Source organism: Bubalus bubalis, chromosome 11 (genome assembly GCF_019923935.1).
Source record: "Bubalus bubalis isolate 160015118507 breed Murrah chromosome 11, NDDB_SH_1, whole genome shotgun sequence".
NCBI classification, from domain to species: domain Eukaryota; kingdom Metazoa; phylum Chordata; class Mammalia; order Artiodactyla; family Bovidae; genus Bubalus; species Bubalus bubalis.
Genome location: NC_059167.1, coordinates 50,981,731 through 51,007,144, shown reverse-complemented (window position 1 = coordinate 51,007,144; position 25,414 = coordinate 50,981,731). Strand labels below are relative to the sequence as shown.

Here is a 25,414-nt window from a genome sequence, read left to right as displayed (position 1 = left end):
TTTTTTTTTTTTGCGTGTGTGTGAAAGCAAATGTTTATTCCTTTATTGTATCATTCTCTCTCTTCCTCTCTAACAGGCAGACATAGACAAAGCAGTGCAGGCAGCCCGCCTGGCTTTCTCTCTGGGTTCAGTGTGGAGAAGGATGGATGCTTCAGAAAGAGGCCGTCTGTTGGATAAGCTTGCAGACTTGGTGGAACGAGACAGGGCAGTCCTTGCAGTAAGTAACCTAAGAAAACATCTTTACCACCAAACATCATCTTTACCACCAAACTTACCATCCATTGAAATTTAAATTCCTCAGTCTTTCTGAAAGCATGATATGACACAGATCTGGGGAACAAGTGAAGGAGTACATAATAACTCATGAAAAAGGGGAGAGGTTTGGCTTTTGGGGACCAGCTGAGTGTCTTTTCTTTTGAAGAACAAAACCATAGCTTCCCATGACTGGTACGGACCTTGCTGCTTTCCTTGTCCCTCTTCCTCCCACCCTCAACAAAAAGAACAGAAACAGTCCAGCATGGGAAAGTGACCATGTTTCCTGCAGGAAGCCAAACCACTCTGTTGGCATTCAGAAGAGTTTTGCCTCTCCAGTGTGAGCCCCTCTTGACCAAAGAGAATCCTTCAGAAGCAGAAGGTGTGATGCAGACCTCTCATATAGCTCTGCTCCCTTTGTTCTTTTGTCACTTTATAGAATTAATAGAAAGGAGAGACAGGAGACAGCAACTTTCTTTTGCTACAACGATCATTGTCTCACATAAGGGACATTCCTTTCCTAGTGGTTTGTTGTTGTTGATGCTGTTTTAAAAATAGAAGTCAGTTTCTTTGAGAATACAAACTCTTTTGGACACTGGAACCATTTTGGAATTCCTGTAGTCTCCACCTGCATGACCCATAGTTGATCATTTAATATTGAGGGCATCGGTGTCGAGTCAGTGCATTAAGGCCATGAATACTGCGGTCTCCCCTCTGCTTGGAAAGTCACATCACTGTTGGGTTTCCTTTGGGGGAGGGGAGCATCAGTCCCTTCAGCATTGTCACTTCTACCATCACGCTCCCTTCTTCCATCCCCCTCATGGATCTGTTTCTAGTGTGGAAACAAAAGTGGATGCTTTATGGAGATGGTTTGGAACTCCTGCTGTGCATAACACATATTTGTCCATAAAAGCATTTTCTGGTTTGGTACTTCAAGGAATGCTGTTTCCAATGAGATGTTTCTACATATTGGGAAAAGGTGTTTCATGGAGATTCATAAGACACTTGGCATATTAAAGACTGACAAGCCCTACTCAGTGTGTTTCAACCCTGTTGGAGCCTCAACACTAATTTTCTGGCTAACCTGTCAAGCTCGTACAAAACAGAATTCTTTGGCGTACCTTGGGGGAATGCTGGTCTGTATGCTGTCTTTTTACTGGATTTTGATTTCTTTGAGAGTAAAAAGTGTGTTTTACTTCCTTATGTTGTAATCCGAGTATAGTTCTTGGCACATAAATAGTGTGATGGGGGCACATTGATGGCTGTAAGTATCTATTTCAGTTAAATCCATACAGTATTCATAACATTAGCTTAGCAGTACTTACTAGATGAAGATGTAGATCATTTTTGCAGTTATCTTTTCATGTCATAACATTCAAATGCCATCCTTTCTCTGACATGTCTCACTGTGGTCAAGTCCTTTTTTCTCATCACACTTAAATGAGAGTCCTACTTTTAAACACTCCTAAGCCATGTGACGAATGAATTTTATTAAGAGGTAGCCTCTTGAATGGAGAAGGCAATGGCACCCCACTCCAGTACTCTTGCCTGGAAAATCCCATGGGTGGAGGAGCCTAGAAGGCTACAGTCCATGGGGTCGCTAAGAGTCAGACACGACTGAGCGACTTCATTTTCACTTTTCACTTTCATGCACTGGAGAAGGAAATGGCAACCCACTCCAGTGTTCTTGCCTGGAGAGTCCCAGGGATGGGGGATTCCGATGGGCTGCTGTCTATGGGGTTACACAGAGTCGGACACGACTGAAGCAACTTAGCAGCAGCAGCAGCAGCAGCCTCTTGAATATAGGGAAGCTCCTGACCAGAATACTGAAGTTAATATTGCATCCAGGTAAACACAATTGAGAATAAACCCAGGGCTGTCAACTCTCAGGTGATCAACAGCTCATAGGGATGGACTACGTAGGTGGCCTAGAATCTGATGAATGGCTCTTCTTTAGTCTGTGTAGTCTAGACCTTGGCTCTATGCCCTCTGTGTGGAGAATATAATGCTCATCTCACAGACCTATAAATATTCTAAAAAGAACTGGGAAATACCTTGTTTTGCTAATATACAGTGAATAGGTCACATAATATTTTAAAATGAGTTCCATCTTATACACATAGTATGTGAATAAATTACACTGTAAATACTATTTTTATGTCATTGAATGGAAAGTATTTCAATTTTAGTTTTGTTAGTACTCAGATAATTTTAGTGCTAGTATATATTGTAAAATGTCCTTGAGGAAGAGGACATGAGATTGCAAACATATGTTTTTGTTTATATTATTTGTTAAATATGTAAAAACCCCTACTATTTCTCAAGTCAAAATACTCTTCTCATTCCAGTGAATTCTTCTTAAATTCTTTACATTACAGACTTATCCTATTTAGGAATGTGTCATTAAAATAATAACATTTATAATCTAAAACTGCTTAATAACTCTAACTCTATTTTTATTAAATGGACCAAGTACTTCACTCTTAATAGATAATGGTTGTTAAGCTAAATATTTACAGAAAACCAGCCCTCATGTTGTTACAGTATGAGCTTCCCTAGAGGAGATCTTGTTTATTTGGTGGTAATAAATAAACTCGCTGTGCACCGTGGCCATTCCATTTCTCAGCAGGGGTCTTGGCAGCTGTGGAGAACGTTTTATATTCTCATCAAGTGCATAAAAGCCCATGTCCCTGCTCCTCTTTATGGATTCAGATTACTGATGTAGACTCTGAAAAATCCCCACGCAGCTCTGATCATTAATATAACAGAAGCTGGTTGACAAGCAGAACACTTTCTTTATCACCAGTAGTGTTTATGTATTGGAATAGTGGTTACTGGAAGCACATACCCAAGCACAAGAACGCGCACATACGTACTCATGGTGGCTTTTACTGGAAACTAAACTCGACAAGCAATACTAAAATCTTTTCATTTGGGAAATCAGAGTTGACCAGGTATGCGTCATTATTCAGATTCATTTGTATTTTTTCCATTCCTTTCTTTGTTTGCTCCGGCAATCACTTAGTGTATCACTGGGAAGTTCTCTCTGTTTCTTTTCCCACAGACCATGGAATCCCTCAATGGTGGCAAACCGTTCCTGCAAGCATTTTATGTCGATTTGCAAGGAGTCATCAAAACCCTTCGGTATTATGCAGGCTGGGCTGATAAAATTCACGGGATGACCATTCCTGTAGGTATGTGAGACCTGAGTACGTTGAAAAGGGAAACATGAGACCTCAGCAGAAACACACTGTCACCACCAAACACAGACAGCAGTCACGTGGAGTACAGATCTGAGCACACTTCTGCAGCAGCTTGAACTGAACAAAGAACAAAACAGATTTTGTCACTGCTTCTGACAGTATCCCTATTTCAGTATGTAGCCAGTCCATACATAGGTGCAGAGAAAGCCACATCCATACATCAGTCAGCTAAGGAACAAGCGTGTGTCTGCTGCAGAGTTCCTTGCACTGTGCTAGCTTAGGTGCTGGGGGCGGGACAAGCATTGGGTGTGGGAAAGCCAGGGAAAACTCTGAGAAGATTAAGACTTGGCCCTTGGTCTCCTGAAACCTAAGATTTTCTTGTTTAGAAGGAAATCCTCTAAAATGTTAACAGTTGTTTTCTCTGAGTGGTGAGATTATGGATTGTTTATTATTTCTTTTTCATATTTCTCTATATTTTCTGTATTTCCTATAAAGACCATGAACTACTTTTACCATCTGTAAAAACAACCACCATCCTGACACATTGTCTTTTAAGATCCAGTTTTGGAGACAAAACCAGTAAGACAAAACAAAGATCTCTACAGGAGAGTTGCAATTAGGTGCTAAGCCAGGTGGCTTGGCCTATCAGTGCTGTGGCCCTTAAAGCAGTGGGAAGGCATCCAAACTAAGTCAGTGGAAAGGTCTCGGTCTGAGCATGAACACAAGCCCGCCAGGCTTCTCTGTCCATAGGGATCCTCCAGGCAAGAATACTGGAGGGGGTTGCCATTTCCTTCTCCAGGGGATCTTTCTGACCCAGGGATCAAACCTGCATCTCTTACATCTCCTGCATTGTCAGGCTTGACCACTAGTGCCCCCTGGGAAGCCCAAGCGTGAGTACTGTGCTGTAGTAATATGAAATAAAGTGCTTTCACGGCAGCCCCAAGGGGTAGACACTGTTATTACCAGAGGAAAAAACTGAGGCCTAGAAATGTTAAATTGTCTTCCTGATTCACCCAGTAAATAAACTGTAGAGCCAAAACTTTGGCGTTAGAGCCTGGCGAATCACTTCACTAGAGAATCTGTTGTAGAAACTGGGAGGAAGAAAGATCATGACAGGAAAGGGGCCAACTGGAAGAGAGATGAGGATATTGGCAGTGGTGAATAGGTATACAGAAAGAAAATACGTGTGTTTGAGTGGCTCCTGGATGGGCTAAGCAGTGTGCCAGGTGCTCTACGTGTGTTTTTTGGAGAAGATCCAGCTTTCCATGTGCACACTGGGGAGAGTAGAGAGTGATGCTGGGGACCTTAGTACCAGTGTGGGCCTTCCTCAGTGGAGGAGGATTGGTTTCCCAGAAAAGGAAACTGATGGCTGATAGGGTAGCTGGCTTAGAGCAGTGCCTCTCAAACCTGAATGTGCATATGTATTACCTGGAATCGTCTTCAAGTGCAGGTCTAGGATGAGGTCTGAGAACCTGTGTTCCTCACCAGCTGCCAGGCGATGCCTGCGCTGCTAGTTCTCTGCCTCCAGTAGTGAGCAGTCACAGTGACAAAGAAGAGACAAGACTTCAAAGGACTATTTTAAAATTATCTCCATGAATGATGGTGACATGTGGAATGCTGGTTTTAGAAAATGGGTTTCTGGTTATAGAGACTCTTCCCTGCCATTCAGAAATTTCCCAAGTTCAGACTCAGAAGGATGGAGAAGTTAAAGGAATGCCAGAATCTTAGTTTAGTCCTGGCTCTCGGATATTACGGACCACTGTTCTTTGTAGGATATGTGGGATTGAAGAATGGCCTAAGTGAGACAGAGTCACAGTTTGGTATGTGCATACCTGTGGGAGGGCCTGGGAATTAAAACCCTTGTCAAGGACAGGACATGCGTCAGCCTTTTCAGGCTGACCTGTGCTGTTTCAATGCAGAAAGGAAATTATCAGGATCAAAGGCTCCAGTTTTTTTTGCATCCCACCCCACCTGCCATTTTACTGTTTCAGATATTTCAACATCTTTTCAAATGATATATGGAGATCGAAGGCTGTATGTATACATAAATACCTACTTGGCCTAACAATGTCTTGGTTTTCTTTTGCCTCCTTAGGAGAGAAGTCCTTGATTGATTAGATAAAGATTTGTTGGAATTTTTGATCATATTTGATACTGTACTATAATTTTATCTGGCAATAGAGGTAGTTGGTTTATAAGCCTCACTGTTTTCATCTGATGCTCTTTAGAGATTGTGAGTTAGAAGTACAGGGCTTAGAAAAGGCATTCACAGTAGTCTCTCCCACCTTTACTCATAAACTGGTGTCCAGCCTGTGAAGGAAAAAAGAGGAGGAATTCTGTAAAATGCTAAGTAATTTTTGTTTCCCTGATTTCCCCTAACGTGCATTTAGAGGGATACTAGGATGAAGAACTCTCCAGGGATTCAGGTTGTTAGGCAGAGGTCCTGAGAAGCTGTGGGTCTGGGACATAAGATATTTCACTGTGGTGCCTCAGGCAGGTGAAGGAAGGATGAAGACAGACATGAACTTGGCCACTTTCCTTTCTGTTCCAGTTTTGGATACATTTTGGCATGCCTATAGGCTACTAAGTGTTCATCTCACAACCCCTTTGACTAGTTCAATGCTTAGGGCATCTGGTTGGCTAAACCAGGGGGTCATAGTAGAAGACCAGGGAAAGGGAGGGTCATTATTGTTCACTTATTTATTCTCACATTTGTTCAATCAGTCCATCTGTGCTTTACTGTCATGTGTAACTTTATAATTTAGTATCAGCTTGATTTTTGTCTCTGTATTCTTGGCTTTTTTCAATGAAATCTCTGTCTTTATTGTGTTATATATGTTTCCATGTGCCAAGTCTCTTCAGTCGTGTCCAACTCTTCATGACCCTGTGGACTGTAGCCTGCTAGGCTTCTCTGTCCATGGGATTCTCCAGGCAAGAGTGCTGGAGTGGGTTGTCATTTCCTCCTCCAGGGAATCTTCCCAACCCAGGGATTGAACCCAGGTCTCCTGCAGCTCCTGCATTGCGGGCAGATTCTTTACTACTGAGTCACATTTTCCTGTGAAACAGCCTAATTTTGTTTGAAATGATAAGTGTAAAGAAATAATGTACTTTATGTTTGAGCATGTAAAAGGTCTTTTGCATATAGGATCTGTGAGATTCTGTATGATCCTGTGAAACAAGTCAGTTTTTTAAAGGTATTGTACACATTTTGCAGGTAAGGAAATGAGACAACAAGGGTTTAGTGTCTTGAACAAGGTCACATGTGAGTAAGTGGCAGGCCTGAGATTCAAACCCAGGTCTCTCTCTGCGTAAGCCATTGTAGACCCTCTGGTAGAGACCTGTCAGCGGAGTGGGAAAAGGAAGAGGCCAGTCAACCTGGTGAAGTCTTGAATCCTCTGCAGATTTTTAGATTAACATTAACCATTGTTCCTAGAGGAAATACAAGGGTAGAAAGCAGTCATAAAAATAAATCTGAAAGTTTTTTTTTTAAATATATGACTGCTTTGTTACATTGATACTTCATGGTTCATCCAACTTAGTACCCCTGACACTGAAGGATAAGACCCAGAAAGAGTGGGAAGAATTATGCTGTTGTCTCTTGGACTCCTTCCCATTTAGGAAGGCTGGGCACTCTGCCTCATAATGGGACGGGCTCTTCCTTTACCTCTTCTACCATGCATCAGCCTCAGTCTCTTAGGCATCCCCTCATTCATACGTTCATTCAACAGATTTTTTTAACCACCTGTGTTAAACACTGGGGTTACAAAGGTAAACAAGTAAGATGCCCATAGAATAGTAAGGAAAACAAGCAGGTAGACAGCCGAGTGCAATATAGAGTGGCTTGTTCACATATGGACATACAAAGTTAAGTGGGTACTCTGTAGGAAAGGCATATCACTCAGCATTAAGGCTTCCTGGAGAACGAAGTGAGATACACAGTTGATACCTGTGCAAGGGCTGGTATGTGAAGATGTAGCCAGGGCAACCACCGGCAGTGCTAGCAGTCTGCAGAGCATAGAGGGAGCAGAGTGGTGTGTGCTAGTGTGGCCAGTTTTAGCAGACAGTGGGGCCCTGGGCCTGGGGAAGCTGCTGCAAGCTTTTTCCCACAGTAATGGTGAGTCACTGAATTATTTTAAGTAAATAAGTGTCTTGATCAAAATTGGTTTAGAAAGAGATTTTGATGACATAATGGATAATCAGTTGCAGAGAACAAGTAAGTACTTAATCCCCCCTCCCCCGGAAGGGCAGCCTCCCTCTAGAATATCTGGGAGGAGGAGAAAAGGGTTACAGCATGACCACTGCTGAGCCTCCACTGGACAGCCATTTCGCCCTCTGAACTGAGAGATTCCCTCATCCCTCTCTGTTACATCCCAACCAAGGCCCACAGTTGGATGTTTTCACAGAATCATGCAGTATTAGTTTGACTCACAATGGTCTTAATGTTCTTGTCTTTACAATATTATCTATAATTTCTGGCCATGGTACTCAATGGAACCATTCTTTCTGACCATAAATCCTATGCTTTGACCCTTCTGCTATAACATCTGCTAATTATGATGATAAATAATAATCATTATTATGATTTATTGTACACTTTCCTAGTGCCTATAATAGTATCTCTAATCTCATAGCAGCCCTCCAGGGGAAGTAGTTTTATCTCCATTTTGATCATTTTTAACCTGTGCCAAAATTCTCTGCTCCTCCCATGGCCACAAAATCTTAGTGCTGGAGGAAGGAACAAAGATTATCTTTAGTTCACTGAGGGAGAAGTCGAGGTTTTGGTTTACATTACTTATGATTTTTCTCTGTAACAGTGTTGTTTTGTGATATGCAAGCAGAGAAAATGTAGTTCATACTTTAGCTAAATTCTGACATAAAAATGAGTTTACGATACATTATGATATCAAAAGGTTAAAAAGCTACACAGGCCACCTGTAATTATTTATCCAGTTCACCTTCTTTCAGTTTTACCTGTTAAGTTAAAGGATAGGCTAAAAATGTGCAGAAATTGTCTTGAATCCTAAGGTTCTGCCTTCAACAGCTCAATCTGATTTAATGTCAACGGAGAACTCATATGGTGAGATCTTGTTCAATCAATGAGAATGAGGAGCTGTTTGCTCTACTCACCTAAGCAGAACCCAGTATACAGATAGAAAGAAACAAAGTGTCTGACTCTTTGTGACCCCATGGAATTCTCCAGGCCAGAATACTGGAGTGGGTAGCCTTTCCCTTCTCCAGGGGATCTTCCCAGCCCAGAGATTGAACCCAGGTCTCCAGTTGCAGACAGATTCTTTACCAGCTGAGGCACAGGGGAAGCCCAAGAATACTGGAGTGGGTAGCCTATACCTTCTCCAGTGGATCTTCCCTACCCAGTGTCTCCTGCATTTCAGGCAGATTCTTTACCAGCTGAGCTATCAGGGAAACCCAGAGCAGGTAGAGTTACCTGAATTGGTGGTGACAGATCATGGAGTCTGCTTCACATGTAACCTCTTTGAGAGGCAGGTTGAAGAAAACTCAGGGATCCCTAAGGCCATCCTCCTCATTTTTCAAAGAAACTAAGGTCCAGAGAAGTAAAGTAGCTTTTTCCCCAAGATCATATAATGTGTAGTGGTAGAGCTAAAATATGTTCATATTTGACTCAGGAGCATGTAGTTAAACTTCTGAGATGCTACCACTTGACACCTGAGGGAAATAGTGTCATCTTCACTGTATATTATTGTAGAATCTCCAGTGTCTGTATAGGTATCTATGGAGTTTATCATTACAGCTGTGAAATGTCCAGTGAGATCTGCTCAGTCTCAGAATACGTAGGAATCTGCTAGAGGACATAATGAACTAGTTCAGTGTAGTTGGTCTAATTGTTCATTACTGGGGTCACCAAAAGGTCATTGCTAGTTCCTTGAAAGGTAATTCCGTACACAAATTAGAGATCGGAAGATGGCCATCCATTCATTGAATTATTTAACCGATTTTGATGCTATTAAATAAACTAATTTTTAGAGTTAGCAGATATATAAAAATTGTAGCAGTTCTTGAAATGCTCTTAGTATTGTAGTTGGGAGCCACTTCTTGAGGTCCATATTTAATAAATTTCTCCTCAATTTCTGGCACATTTCAGATTCTTCTGATTTTATTTACCATACATATTACCTAATCATATTCTAGTTTATGTATAGAGTGTGTCAATGCCCAATATTCTTATGAGAATAATAATTTTGTTAATTTTTTTTAAGCAGCTGTAAAATCTGCTTTAAGGAGTAATATTTATCCTGAAGGAATAATCCACATAGTTGTTCTAATTAAGTAATTTCTATCTTTCCTGTGTAACTTGCTGTCAGTCAGTTCAGTCACTTCGTCATGTCTGACCCTTGGTGACCCCATGGTCTGCAGCATGCCAGGCTTCCCTGTCTATCCAACTCCCAGAGCTCACTCAAACTCATGTCCATTAAATAACACAGAACAGTGGCTTAACATTCACAGATATGGAAGAAGTTTTTCTGTTACTCATCTCTAGGGACAAAGACTCTTCTTAGTTTAACTGTAAACTAAGAAATGGCCTAATCTATACATGCTCGCTAAAATTTGATCAATAGTTCAACTAAATTCATGATAAAGCTTTTAATTGTAATTCTTCATCAAGGTATATAACACTGATGTGTAAAAACACATCAGAAAAGTTGTCTCTGGGTGTGTCTTAAACTCCTTCTAAGAACAGTAGTTTTTACTTTCTTGAATGAAATGGAAAAGAGGCTAAGAGCTAAAAAGTTCTAAACACGAGATTTAGTATTTCCATCTTGGTGTCTCATCTCTTTTTTAGTTTTCTCCGCCATGGTTGTGTGCTAACTTCCTGGCTTGGAATATGGTATTCAGAACATTTATTTGTTATTTTCATCAAACGCAGTCCGTTCTTTCTGAGTCTGAGCTCTCTGTAATGCCTTATATTTTGTAAGAAGACCTAAGATGATTGTAGCCTAAAGTGGAGTATCTGAGTTTGGATGGAGAATTTTTCCTCTGTCAAGCTGATGTGCTTTATAGTGCAAAGCTAGAGAAATGAGGAAACAACAAATAGAGGAAACAATCTTTTTAATCATCTTACTGTATTTAAATAGTGTTACAGCAAAAAGACTCAAGGTGTTTCAGATGGTAAAGAATCTCCCTGCAAAGCAGGAGACCCAGGTTCTAATCCTGGGTCAAGAAGATTCCCTGGAGAAGGGAATGGCTATATACTCCAATATTCTTGCCTGGAGAATTCCATGGACAGAGGAGTTTGACAGGCTGTAGTCCATGAGGCTATATAGTTCATGTCCATGAGGACATGACTGAGCAACTAACCCTTTCACTTTGGGCTTCCCGGGTGGCTCAGTGGTTAAAAAAAAAAAAAAATCTGCCTGCCAATGCAGGAGATGTGGGTTCGATCTCTGGGTTGGAAAGATCTCCTGAAGGAGGAAATGGCAACCCTCTCCAGTATTCTTGCCTGGGAAATGCCATGGATAGAGAAACCTAGCGGGCTATGGTCCATGGAGTCACAAAGAGTCAGACAGGACTGAGTGACTGAACATATTAACATAAAAGATGGGAAATGGGCTGTGATTTTTCTTCTAGGCAGAGAGGAGTACTCATACTTCGTCTTAGGTACAGATGAGAAGGAGGGAGAAGTAACACTGCCGCCCACTGGAGTCCACTTATCCCAGATGCAGAGAGGCACTCAGCCTTAGACTCCCCAACCCGAGAGGAAGCCTGTGCTCTGTAGCATTCCCTTTATAGCTTGAGATACAGGAGTCTATGTGAGTTCTCTCTCCACACACCACATCCTTGAAGAATCATCTTCACCCTTTTTTCCCCCATCTGCATTCCTTGACATTACACTCTGATTCTGTGGTTTGTGATATCCACCCAAATCCAAACCTTATTCACAGAAGAGCCTTTGGTATGTTTCTAAGGGAAGTGAACTTGAAGTCTGATCACCCAGTTTCAAGTTCAGGAGCCACAACTTAACCAGTGATACTACTTTAGACTTAACCTCTCTGTGGCATATTTTCACTACTTGTAAATTTCAAATAATAATACTTGCCTTAATTTTTCCATACATTGTTTTGAGCATTAAATGAGGCAAGAATATGAAAATATTTTGTAAAAGTTATATATGTTTTTGTTTGTATTATTGTAATTTAAAAGTGTTAAAAACATTGCTTAGATTCTTCTACACTTCAGATTCCTTTCAGGCAAATTAGTAGTTATCAGAGAGGCCAAAAGTAAATAGAAATGAAGTCAACAACTGTAGATCATCACAATACCTGGGGACTTCCCTTTATCCACTTGGTTCCTCTGAACCCGGGTACTTGGAGTGTGGTCTGTGGATCAGAAGCATTGGTATAACCTGAGAGCTCGTAGAAATGCAGACTCTTGGGTTCCACCCTAGATTTACAGGTTCAGAATCTGCATTTTAATAACTCCAGATGCTTTGTGTACACATTGAAATTTGAGAAGCTCAATGTGGCATATTTTGTGGCACGATGAAAATCAGAACCACAATGAGGTATCACCTCACCCTGGTCAGATTGGCTATCATCAAAAAGTCTATAAACAGTAAATCCTGGAGAGAGTGTAGAGAAAAGGGAACCCTCCTACACTATTGGTGGGAATATAAATTGGTGCAACCAGATGAGAACAGTATGGAGGTTCCACAAAAAACTAAAAATAGAGTTGTCATATGATCCAGCAAGTCCACTCCTGGGCATATATCTGGAGAAAACTCTTAACTCAAAAATCATGCACCCAGTGTTCATAGCAGCACTATTTACAATAGGCAAGACATGGAAGCAACCTAAATATCCCTTGATGGATGAGTGGATAAAGAAGATGTGAGTGTGTGTGTGTATGTATACACATAATGGAGTATTATTATTCAGCCATATAAAGAATGAAATAATGTCATTTGCACTAACGTGGATGGACCTAGAAATTATCATACTAAGAGTATTAAGTTAGACAAGGATAATTATCATATGGTATCATTAATATGTAGAATCTTTAAAAGATGATAAAAATGAACTTATTTACAGAATAGACTCACAGACATGGAAAACAAACTTACAGTTACTAAAGTGAGAAGGTAAGAGAGGGATAAATTTGGGATTTTGGATTAACAGATGCAGAATACTATATATAAAACAAATAAACAGCAAGGACCTACTGTATAGCACAAGGAACTGTATTTAATATCTTATAATAAATGCAAAAGGCAAAATAGTTGTCTCGGGAGGCCTTACAGGTAGCTGAGGAAAGAGAGGTGAAAGAAAGGCAAAGAAGAAAAGATATACCCATCTGCATGCAGAGTTCCAGAGAATAGCAAGGAGAGATAAGAAAGCCTTCCTAAATGATCAATGCAAAGAAATAGAAGACTGTCTTTTCACCTTGCTTATAGTTTCCTTTGTTGTGCAGAAGCTTTTAAGTTTAATTAGGTCCCATTTGTTTATTTTTGCTTTTATTTCCAATATTCTGGGAGGTGGGTCATAGAGGATCCTGCTGTGATGTATGTCAGAGAGTGTTTTGTCTATGTTCTCCTCTAGTTTTATAGTTTCTGGTCTTAGGTTTAGATCTTTCATCCATTTTGAGTTTATTTTTGTGTATGGTGTTAGAAAGTGTTCTAGTTTCATTCTTTTACAAGTGGTTGACCAGTTTTCCCAGCACCACTTGTTAAAGAGATTGTCTTTAATCCATTGTATATTCTTGCCTCCTTTGTCAAAGATAAGGTGTCCATAAGTGTGTGGATTTATCTCTGGGCTTTCTATTTTGTTCCATTGATCTATATTTCTGTCTTTGTGCCAGTACCATAGTGTCTTGATGACTGTGGCTTTGTAGTAGAGCCTGAAGTCAGGTAGGTTGATTCCTGCAGTTCCATTCTTCTTTCTCAAGATTGCTTTGGCTATTTGAGGTTTTTTGTATTTCCATACAAATTGTGAAATTATTTGTTCTAGCTCTGTGAAGAATACTGTTGGTAGCTTGATAGGGATTGCATTGAATCTATAAATTGCTTTGGGTAGTATACTCATTTTCACTATATTGATTCTTCCAATCCATGAACATGGTATATTTCTCCATCTATTAGTGTCCTCTTTGATTTCTTTCACCAGTGTTTTATAGTTTTCTATATATAGATCCTTAGTTTCTTTAGGTAGATATATTCCTGTATTAGATCAGATCAGATCAGTCGCTCAGTCATGTCGGACCCTTTGTGACCCCATGAATTGCAGCACGCCAGGCCTCCCTGTCCCTCACCAACTCCTGGAGTTCACTGAGACTCACGTCCATTGAGTCAGTGATGCTATCCAGCCATCTCATCCTCTGTCGTCCCCTTCTCCTCCTGCCCCCAGCCATTAAAAAGAATACATTTGAATCAGTTCTAATGAGGTAGATGAAACTGGAGCCTATTATACAGAGTGAAGTAAGCCAGAAAGAAAAACACCAATACAGTATACTAACGCATATATATGGAATTTAGAAAGATGGTAACAATAACCCTGTATACGAGACACCAAAAGAGACACTGATGTATAGAACAGTCTTTTGGACTCTTTGGGAGAGGGAGAGGGTGGAATGATTTGGGAGAATGGCATTGAAACATGTATATCATATATGAAACGAGTCACCAGTCCAGGTTCGATGCACAATACTGGATGCTTGGGGCTGGTGCACTGGGACGACCCAGAGGGATGGTACGGGGAGGGAGGAGGGAGGAGGGTTCAGGATGGGGAACACGTGTATACCTGTGGCGGGTTCATGTTGATATATGGCAAAACCAATACAATATTGTAAAGTTAAAAAATAAAATAAAAAAAAAGAAATAGAAGAAAACAATAGAATGGGAAAGACTAGAGATCTCATCAAGAAAATTAGAGATTCCAAGGGAACGTTTCATGCAAAGATGGGCTCAATAAAGGCCAGAAATGGTATGGACATAACAGAAGCAGAAAATATTAAGAAGAGGTGGCAAGAATACACAGAAGAACTATACAAAAAAGATCTTCATGACCCAGATAATCATGATGGTGTGATCACTCACCTAGAGCCAGGAATGTGGAATGTGAAGCCAAGTGGGCCTTAGGAAGCATCACTACAAACAAAGTTAGTGGAGGTGATGGAATTCCAGTTGAGCTAGTTTAAATCCTGAAAGATGATGCTGTGAAAGTGCTGCACTCAATATGCTAGCAAATTTGGGAAACTCAGCAGTGGCCACAGGACTGGAAAAGGTCAGTTTTCATTCCAATCCCTAAGAAAGGCAATGCCAAAGAATGCCCAAACTACTGCACAATTGTACTCATCTTACACCCTAGCAAAGTAATGCTCAAAATTCTCCAAGCCAGTTTTCAGCAATACATGAACCGTGAATTTCCAGATGTTCAAGCTGGTTTTAAAAAAGGTAGAGGAACCAGAGATCAAATTGCCAACATCCACTGGATCATTGAAAAAGCAAGAGAGTTCCAGAAAAACATCTATTTCTGCTTTATTGACTATGCCAAAGCCTTTGACTGTGTGGATCACAATAAACTGTGGAAAATTCTGAAAGAGATGGGAATACCAGACCACCTGACTTGCCTCTTGAGAAATCTGTGCGCATGTAGGAAGCAAGAGTTAGAACTGGACATGGAACAACAGACTAGTTCCAAATAGGAAAATGAGTACATCAAAGCTGTATATTGTCACCCTGCTTATTTAATTTATATGCAGAGTACATCATGAGAAACGCTGGACTGGATGAAGCACAGCTGGACTCAAGGTTGCTGGCAGATACATCAATAACCTCAGATATGCAGATGACATCACCTTTATGGCAGAAAGTGAAGAAGAACTAAAGAGCCTCTTGATGAAAGTCAAAGAGGAGAGTGAAAAAGGTGGCTTAAAACTCAACATTCAGAAAACTAAGATCATGGTATCCAGTCCCATCACTTCATGGCAAATAGATGGAGAAACAGTGGAAACAGTGGCTGACTTTATTTTTCTGGGCTCCAAAATCACTGCAGATGGTGACTGAAGCCATGAAATTAAAAGACTCTTACTCCTTGGAAGGACCAACCTAGACAGCATATTCAAAAGCAGAGACATTACTTTGCCAACAAAGGTCAGTCTAGTCAAGGCTATGGTTTTTCCAGTAGTCACGTATGGATGTGAGAGTTGGACCATAAAGAAAGCTAAGTGCCAAAGAATTGATATTTTTGAACTGTGGTGTTGGAGAAGACTCTTGAGAGTCCCTTGGACTGCAAGGAGATCAAACCAGTCCATCCTAAAGAAGATCAGTCCTGAGTGTTCATTGGAAGGACTGATGTTGAAGCTGAAACTCCACTACTTTGGCCACTTGATGCAAAGAACTGACTTATTTGAAAAGACCCTGGTGCCTGGAGGAGAAGGGGACGACAGAGGATGAAATGGTTGGATGGCATCACCGACTCAATGGACATGAGTTTGGATAAACTTTGGGAGTTGGTGATGGACAGGGAGGCCTGGTGAGCTGCAGTCCATGGGGTCGCAAAGAATCGGAGATGACTGAGTGACTGAACTGAACTGAATCCATGTTTATTTTAATTATTAGGCTTGAAGAATATTAGAAGAAAATATTGCTAGCTCATGAAATCTTTTATTTCTTAGATTTTCCTGAAGGTGAGGCTATCAGATAGCTTTTAAAAGATGAGTTAATTTAAGATATTAAAAGTAATAGGGTAGGTGATACTTGGATATAGTAAAAATTAAGATGGCTCTTTTTTTGCAATTTGAAAATTTGTATTGGAATGTAGTATTTTTACAATGTTTTATTAGTTTCTGCTGTACAGCAAAGTGAACCAGCTATATGTATGCATATCCCCTCTGTTTTGGATTTCAGGAAGGTGGCTCTTACGTGATTGGCCTTTGGGGAACCCTGGTCTAGAAGCTGGTGAGAGTCAGAGCTGTGTCATACTAGTTGTGTGGGACCTCTGGTGTGCCTCCAGCCCTGGTCAGGGGTTACATGTAGGAGGTGTAGTTCTCATGTGCCAAGTATCCTGCTCAGACTAAGGGTGTTCAGAATCCTCTTCCACCAACCATCCTAGAATACAGACTGAACTCACAGGTCTGGGACCCTTATCTCTCTCATTCAGTGCTCTTTTGGGAAGAGCTCAAGCACCAAAATACCCTTTATTTATTTACTGTTTAGAGGAACTTAGAAGAATCTTCAGTTTCTTTCCTTGTGCCAGCTTTAGCTAAATTTTGATTCTGTGAACATTCATCCAGGAAAGTTCTTATTCTGCATAACTCAGTTTCCCTTTGGATATAGTTATGGAGTTAAGTTCGTTTCCTTTTGAGGTCAGCTTTTAAAGATTGCCCTACATTTTTTTTTCTTCTCTTTAGTTTCTTCAGTAACTTTCAGAATTATATACGTAGTACAACTAAATTCTTTAGCATTTAGAATGGAGAGAGGGAAATGCTTTATGAATTACCATGCTGCGCTTGTGCAAGTGCCCTGTGAATTCTTCTGAACCATTCTAGTGCTGCTAAAATAAACACCTGTGTTGCTCTTCAGTTCATATTCCAGGTTTTTTTCTTAGCCCTTTTGCACTCCATATTGACATTACACTCTCTTTCTATAGTCTGTGATTAATACTTGAATCCATCACCTTACCCATATTACAGCATTTATTTGGGGAGAATTTCCTTGCAAATGATACTCTTTAGCCTCTTGATCATTTTTTTTTTCTCCCTATGAAAAATCTTCCCAGGAAGAAGAAACAAACATTTATATCTTCTAAAGGAAAAAATGTGAAAAGTATTAATAGGAAAAAAAACTTTTTCAGAGATTTATAAATTGAAGAAAGGTGGTAACTGGCACTATTGGAAATAAAGATATCTATGAAAATTCTTGAATTGTCTGCATACAAAGCTGAGATAGTTAACTTGATTTTTTAAATATTACTTAGACTTGTTATTGTCCTCCTGTGGATGGCTTCCATATTTGAGCTATTTTTTGTTGTTTTAGTGGAGATACATTCTAAAATAATTTCTTTCCTACAGTTACTGAGTTTACCTACTTCCTAAAGTCTTGAATTTAAAGTATATACATCAAACAAAATTAGGAGACAAGTAGCAGACTAGGGGAAAACTTTGCGTATACACATGACAAAGGCCTAATGTCCTTAATATATACAGAGTTCTCTAAATGACGGAAAAAGAAGAATAAACCGGTAGAAAAATGGGAGAGGATATAAACCTGAAGAAAAAAATTTTAATGGCTATTAAACATGAAAACATATTCAATCCATATATCATCAAGCACAAATCAAAACAAGTTGTCATTTTCTTTCAGGTTGATCAAAATTTAAATGTTTGAAAAACCCCAGTGTTAAAGGATAGGGAGGAAAAAAACATGTTGGAATTATAAACTGAATAATTTTTCTGAAGGGTGATTTGGCACTATTTATCAAAATGTGAAATGCATGTACATTCTGACTGTGAAATTTCACCAATATGCAGAGATATATAAAATAGTGTTACAGCATTATTTGTAATAGCTTGCACTGAAAGCGGTCTCTTTAGTCCCTCAGGACAGTTTATAGCAGTACCATTATTTATTGAGCCAGTGGCAAAACATTCAGCAGCTTAAAAAGTGTGTTAGATTTATATGAAAAAAAGTGGGAAAAACCAAAGTGTAGAAGCCTGTGTATAATATAGTCCCATTTGTATTCTTTTGAAAAAGAGGATAAAAGGATGCTAATGTATGTGGGGGGGGGGGGGGAAGTTCTTTGAAAAGATGTGCCAGCAACAGATAGCTGTTAATTCTGGGAAGAATTAACATCTCCTCCTGTCCCCACTTTTGTCCACATCTCTAATAGTAATGCTCTTCCTGAGTATTAACAGAGGGTCTCCACTTTCCCCAGTGAACATCTTTTGAGAGAGAAAACAAGTGTCAGTGAAGTGGCCAAAGAGTTGACAATGGGGGTGGGGTGCAGGGAAGACCCAATACCAAAAATGAAAAGCTTTATGCTAAAAACAGGCATTCTTTGGTTTTTTCCTTTAGCCACTTAAAATAATTCAGATAAACATAATAGTACTTTCCTAAAGAAGAATTTGGTTTGGGTTTCCTGGGTATTTGTTCCAACTGCCACTTGCTCCTATAGGGAAAACAAGGTCATTAAATCATCCTCATTTTCATGGCTGGTTTGAAGGTGGAGGCTTTGGGTTATTGATGAAATCTTCTTTGAAGTGGACTCTTGCCTTCTTGAAATAGGCCTAGACATGCCTGGGTTCCCCCAGTGCCCAGAAGTGCATTTGGACACCAAGACTGAGTTATAAAACAGATCTTACTTTTAAATCTCGCCTTTTCCAGTTGCCTGGCATTTTAAATTTACCCAATAGCATTTTACTTAGTTTCTTTTTTTTTTTTTTAATATTTTCAGAAAGCTATTTAAAATTTTGAGGAACCTCAGTTTTTAACTCAAGTAACTATTCCATATATAAGTATCATTTTGATAGTTAATATAATATTTAATATTTTCCAATTTCCAGCCACTCCCCGCTCTGCCCTTCCCCACCGCCCACCCCCAGGACAGCATCTGGTGTGATAAACTCATCCTTTATTTTGCCTTCAAGGCCCTCTACCAGTACTCTGTTTGGGTGTCTGGGAACCGGATGTGGAGAAACCCTTTGCCAAGTGATAGCTTCTACTAGCTTTAATACACAGTGGAGTGGGAACCATGACAAAAAAGTGTTTTCAACTTTATTTCTGCTTTTTGCTGCCACTTGTGTTCTCCCTCTGCAGCTCTTCTCATCTGAACTCGGTGGCAGTTACTGTGCTTGTTTCTTTCAGATGGAGATTATTTTACCTTTACAAGACATGAACCCATTGGTGTATGTGGACAGATCATCCCGGTGAGTGTATCTCCTCACGCCCCGTATTTATTTTCGTTTGAACCAGTTCTCTTAAAGATACATAAAACATGGACTTCAGCAATGTGTGTTTTCCATTACTGGGGGAAAAAAACTGAGTTCATGTTGTTGACATATCTTTAACAGCCTCCCTGCAAATGCTTATTTGAACAGGTTAATAGGGTTTCAGCTTCGTTACCAGGAGTTGAATTCTCAAGTTATGGAATTCTCATGATTAAAATAAGCAAAGCAAAGCCCAGTGTATTAATAACCTGCCTTCAGTTATGGATGTCCATTCAGCTTATGGAAAATTAATGCTTTGTTATATTTGCTTGTTTATTTTTTAGAACTGTGACTCACCATTTTTCCAGGCATATTGTTTTGTATGGTCTTTTAATCCCATTCTTTCCCACTGTTTCTTTTCACAAGAATCTAGATAGAAGACCCTGCAGAAGACACAGCAGTACAATTAACGTCACAGTCATAATTGAAACCATGCCGTGCTGTTGTGTGTCTTGTACAGGGAAATGGATGTAGTGCTTAGTGTTTGGATTGGAACATTAAACATTGTCTTTTTTTCCCCTCTCTGCCTCATACATAGCCTTGGCACTATACAAAACATCATCGAGTCTTCCAGCAGGAGAGTCTAGCTAATCATTCTGGCAAGGATTTCAGGGGAGCCTCAATTTAAATTCTTAAAGTACAGACAAGAAGTTTTCTCAAAATATAGGAGAATAACTCAAGATAATATTCAGCTTTGGGAGCCAAAGATTTGGGGGACATATTAATAAATTATTTTAAAGGTCCACAAACTCTGGGTTACTGTGAAATTTATTCGAGAATGAAAGGAGAAGATGAGAGATTTGGTTTAAGTTCTTCTGCCCCTAAACCACCCAGGGAAATCCCACTCAGATCAGAGCCGGGTTGAGGTCTGTCACCTTAATTGCAGGAACTCAAACCTGCTTTTCCTGCCTTCCCCAGACTCAGTTAGCTGCAGCTTTCACTGACAGGACAAGAGCTGCTTGTCAGCCAGCTCGGCTCAATTACTGCGCTCCCAAGATTTATATACTGTAGATGGAATTAAAACATCACTGTGTACTCCCAAGTTTATAAACAACTAAGGGGGAAAGAAATTGGGTGTTTGGTGAAGGCAAGACACTTGTATATTTTTGCAAGCTTGCCAGGGCCAGTGAGAATCCTTCAAGGATGGCAGCTGAGATGCTTCAGGCAGAAACACATTGTGGTCAGGGGCTGGAGCCAGGGCACCAGGATTTCTGTTTTCTTTCTTAATGAAATTATCAATGACACCTGATAGTACTGAGGCTCATGCCTGCACTTATAACAGTACGAGCTTAATATCCTTTTTAAAATTGGTGTAAACCATCTTAGGCCCCAATCTCAGATACACACATATATTTTTTAATCTCCATTAGTTTATTATGCAGTGGCCAGGAGACAAACTAAGATTTTTGCATCTTCATCAGTAGATGCACTTTATTTTTTGTAATTGTGTGTTTTGTGACAATACACGTAGGTAAAGAAAAAGGTACTGCCGTGAAATATACGCTGACTTCTAGGTCTTCCTCTCTGAAGAGCTTTTATACCAGCCTGAAACCCTGGTATAAAAAAATCACAAATGCAAGAAAAAGTTTTCATACACAAGAACTTACTGGAACCAAAAGCTAATTTTAAAAACATATAAAATGACAACAATGAAAAGCTGAAACAAAACAAAGACTCCCTTTTTACGATAAGATTTCTTTTTGTGGGTAGCTGGAAAATAGTAATTTGCTGACCAGAGAGAGAATAGGGGAGATTTTCAAGGTCAATCCTGTTCTCTTCTTAATGAAGTAATTAAAAAATCCAAACATCTATACTCTGTGGTGGGACAAGATTTATGTTGAGGACCAGTCTGAGAAATCTGAGAAGTCACAGCTTGAAAACAAAGTAATGGAGGAATATTTTTCCATCTATCAACCCTGAGTTTTTGCCTTTCAGTGGAACTTCCCCCTGCTGATGTTTGCTTGGAAAATTGCTCCAGCTCTGTGCTGTGGCAATACAGTAGTTATTAAACCAGCAGAACAAACACCACTCAGCGCGCTCTACATGGGAGCCCTCATCAAGGAGGTAAGAGAAACCGACCTCAGGAGTGGCTCCCACCCTCCTTACAGTTGGGGCCTACTGGAGCATATCTGATTTAATGTGCTTCATCAGCTTTCACAAGCCACGTTTCCTCCAATTCTGTTTTGTTAGGCTGGCTTTCCACCAGGAGTCATCAATATTTTGCCAGGATACGGGCCAACGGCCGGGGCAGCAATAGCTTCTCACGTTGGCATAGACAAGATTGCGTTCACAGGGTCTACTGAGGTAGGTGCCTGAGAAACCACAACTTAAAGAACAGTTCTGCAAATGAGTAGAGGGTTTGAGAGAAAATTGAAAATGTTACCCATGGACTGAACACCCAAAGAGCAGTGGCTACTCAAGGTCTTAACAAGCAGATAAGACCTTCACAAGGTCTTATCATAGCTAGAAGACTGATGTGGGTGACAAAGTAAAGGTGGACATTGACTATTTGTGTCTCAAATCTCTGGACTCTTGTGTGTTCCATTTGTATGAGACCTGTCCCAGAAAAACAAAACCCTATTATATTTTGAAATAAAAGGAACATATATCAGAGGCAAAAACAAACTAACAAACTGTCCCCAAAGAGTCTATCCCAGAAGCTGGGGTTCTGAACACTTTCTTGAATCAAGAACACAAATTAAGAACTGGAAATGGTAATTAATCTCTGGTCAAGATGAAAATGGAAACACAGCTTTGTCTTATCATTATATCCCCAACTCCTGTAGATGCTGTTTGCAGCTAACTATGACCATGAGCCTTAAAAGGTCATAGAGAGTAGAGATCAGCAATTTTTTTCTGCAAAACACAGCCAGATAGCAAATGTTATGGACTTTGCTGGCAATATGGTCTCTATTGAAAATACTTAACTCTGCCCCTGGAGCACAAAGTAGCCATAGGTAATATAGTATGAACTGAACCCAGCTGCAGGCGAGCACTGTGTGTTCTGTACTGACCTTGCTCTGAGGTCAGTGGGCTCTGCCTGCCTGTCCACTTCTTGGCTCAAGCACTACTGGGCCACATGTCTTTCAGGAGTTATCAGTCATTCTGGTCAGATGCGACTAGAAGACACTCTTCAGTGAATGGTGCTGTGGTTCAGCTTCTTGTTGGGGCAGGGCAGACTGGGCCCTAGGGCTGGCAGAAGTCCTCATTTGAGGAGATGAATCAGGCCGATCTGCGCCCATCTGTGTTCCCTGGTCAGAGTGTGCCCCCAGTTCGGTTCTGCAGATGAGCAGAGCCACTGGTTGGGATTACTGCTCGGTCACTGCAGATGTGAATTCAGTCTGCCAGGATTTGTGTGTTGCAACCCCTCCCCCCTCTCTGTTGCAGTCTCATTTCGGTGGTGGTTGAGCTCTGCAGATTCCCCTGCAGTGCCCATGGTGTGAGATCAGAGTAGTGGCTCCCACAGGTCAGCTCACAGTTCTGAGTTCTCCTTTCCCACTGGGGAAGCCAGAGGGTCAGGAGAAATGTCTCCCATGAGGCTGCAGTGGCCCCTGGGAGGGCAGTGTAGTCACAATGTAGCTGCTTTTCTTAACCCTTCTCGTGGGTCTCCTACAGGAGAGTGCTTCCCGCTTAACCTTGTGTTCTAGGGTTCTCTCAGTGACGTCTTGGTTTTTTTTTAACAATTGTTCCTTAGGCTTCTTGTGAAGGAAAGCAAAGTCTGGAACAGTTTGTGTTGCCATCTTGGTAACATCACTCCTCAGTATTTTCACTAGTACCAGATTGCCTTAATTATAAGATTTTAAAAGATGTGTTGGAGTATGGCAGGCAATATACCCTCTTATATGGTTTTTCAAAACCTTTAGGCTGTTCTTGTACATTCTTTCAGATAAAATTTCAGTTTGGTTTTCCAAGTACCTTACCTTCCTCCACACAGCTCTCATTGGAATTTTGATTGGCATCCCATTACCTGTCTGTATTAAATTGAAGATGAGTGTTCTTTCTAGAAGACTGACATCTCATCCAGGAACGTGGTGTAAAGCTCTTCAGTTATTTGCCCTACAGTGTTCTTCACTGATGTCATCATTTACATCTTAGGCTTGTCTTGATAAATTAATTTCTAGGGATTTTTTTTTCTTCCGAGGATATTTCAATTTAAAAACTGAGCACTTTTTTTAAAGTCCCAATACTGTGTGTTGGAAAGTCATGTTGAGAGGATGACCTAATCTTTCAGGCCAGACAAGAAGTGGCATAGTGGATCAATAAGAACATAAGTGCTTGTTTCTAAGTTGCCTGGGTTTAAGTCTCTGTTTTGCCATTCAAAAAGTTTTTTAAACTTTTAAAAAGACTGAAGTATAATTTACATACAATAAAATGCATTCATTTAAGTACCAAATATACACTGTCACATAACCATCACCCAAACTAAGATATAGAATATTTCCATACCCTAAAAACATTTCTCATACCATTGGCCCCAGGCAATCAGTGACCCTCTTTGTTAATTTTCCTTCCTCTGATTCCTTCCTTTGTATAAATGGAATATACAATATGTACTCTCCCGTGCCTGGTGGTGGTGGTGGTGGTGGTTGTTTTGGTGAGGGGTTTGTTGTTCAGTATTTAATCAATTATTGATATGATTGGATTTGAATCTCCCATTTTCACTTTTATTTTCTACTTGTCCCATCTGCTTTTTGTCCCCTTTCTCCTCTTTTTCTGCCACATTTCGGATGAATTGAGTACTCCATTTTATCTTTTATTTTGGATTATCAGCTAAGCCTCTTTTTAAAGTGGTTGCTTTAGTAATTACAATGTGCGTTTTAATCACAGTCTACTATTTAAAAGTATTATGTTATACTGTAATGTAATAACAGTACAACAGAATTCTGCTGTTTCTCATTGCATCCTTCATGCTGCAGCTGTTCTAGAATTCACTGTAACGTATGTATGTAGCCCATAGTACATTGCTACACTTCTTGTTTTAAAAATTCAACTATCTCTTCAAAGTGAAAGTGTTAGTTGCTCAGTTGTGTCTGGTTTTTTGCAACCCCATGGACTGTAGCCCACCAGGCTCCTCTGTCCATGGAATTCTCCAGGCAAGAATATCAGAGTGGGTAGGCATTCCCTTTTCCAGGGCATCTTCCCAACCCAGGGATCAAACCTGGATCTCCAGCATTGCAGGCAGATTCTTTACCATCTGAGCCATCATGAGAAAACAAAATTATTTTACGTTTACTCACATACTTACCGTTTCTAACCCTCTCTCTTTTTTTTTTTTTTTTTTGCCTATGTTTCTTTCTGATATTTTTCTTCTGTATAGAGAGCTTTCTTTAGCATTTCTTACAGTGTGGGTCTGTTAGTGACAAATTCTCTCAGCTTCTGTTTGTCTGAATATTTATTTTGTTTTCATTTTTTATGATTTTTTGTGAATATAAAATTCTGATTCAACAGTTTTTATTTTGTTTTATTTTTCTTCAACACTTTAAAGATGTCATTCTGTTTTTTGTTTTTTTTTTAATGACTGGCTCTGTTTTTTAAAAGTTAGCAGTCATTCTTATCTTTGTTTTACCATAGATAATGTTTTTTCAAATATGTATGCTTTTTCATGTCTATTAATTTTTGAAAGGATGCTGAACATTGTGCCCATTACATTATGGACCATGTAGATTTTGTTTTCTTTCTTTTAAGAGTGCTGGACTTTTTTCTGTTAGGTAATTAAATCACTTGCAGTACAGGTTGACCCTTTTGACACTTAATTTTAAGCTTCATTAAGGACTAGTTTATCTTTTACTAAGATAATATAATATATTAAGATTACTAAGTTGGGATCCTTCTGGATTTTGTCGTGAATATTCTCAATGTTCAACTAGGTCTTTCTACTCTGGTTAGTCAGAACTCAGATGTCCCCAACCCTATATGAGCTCTGAGGATTATTCAGCATACAAATTCCCTGATCTTTGTTCTTTATCCCGTCTTGTGAAGTATACCAGTCACCACAGGTATACAGCCAG

General features: G+C 39.9%; 1 protein-coding gene across 1 annotated transcript in view; it reads left to right on the top strand.

Annotated features, from left to right (window-relative positions):
* ALDH1A2 (aldehyde dehydrogenase 1 family member A2) overlaps nt 1-25,414 on the top strand; it is a 119,962-nt gene that overhangs the window by 55,092 nt on the left and 39,456 nt on the right. The window contains exons 3-7 of the mRNA XM_025295676.3: nt 77-217; nt 3,317-3,446; nt 19,285-19,346; nt 21,342-21,470; nt 21,597-21,710. Coding sequence (XP_025151461.2) covers nt 77-217; nt 3,317-3,446; nt 19,285-19,346; nt 21,342-21,470; nt 21,597-21,710 — 576 coding nt within the window. The remainder of the gene's footprint in view (nt 1-76; nt 218-3,316; nt 3,447-19,284; nt 19,347-21,341; nt 21,471-21,596; nt 21,711-25,414) is intronic.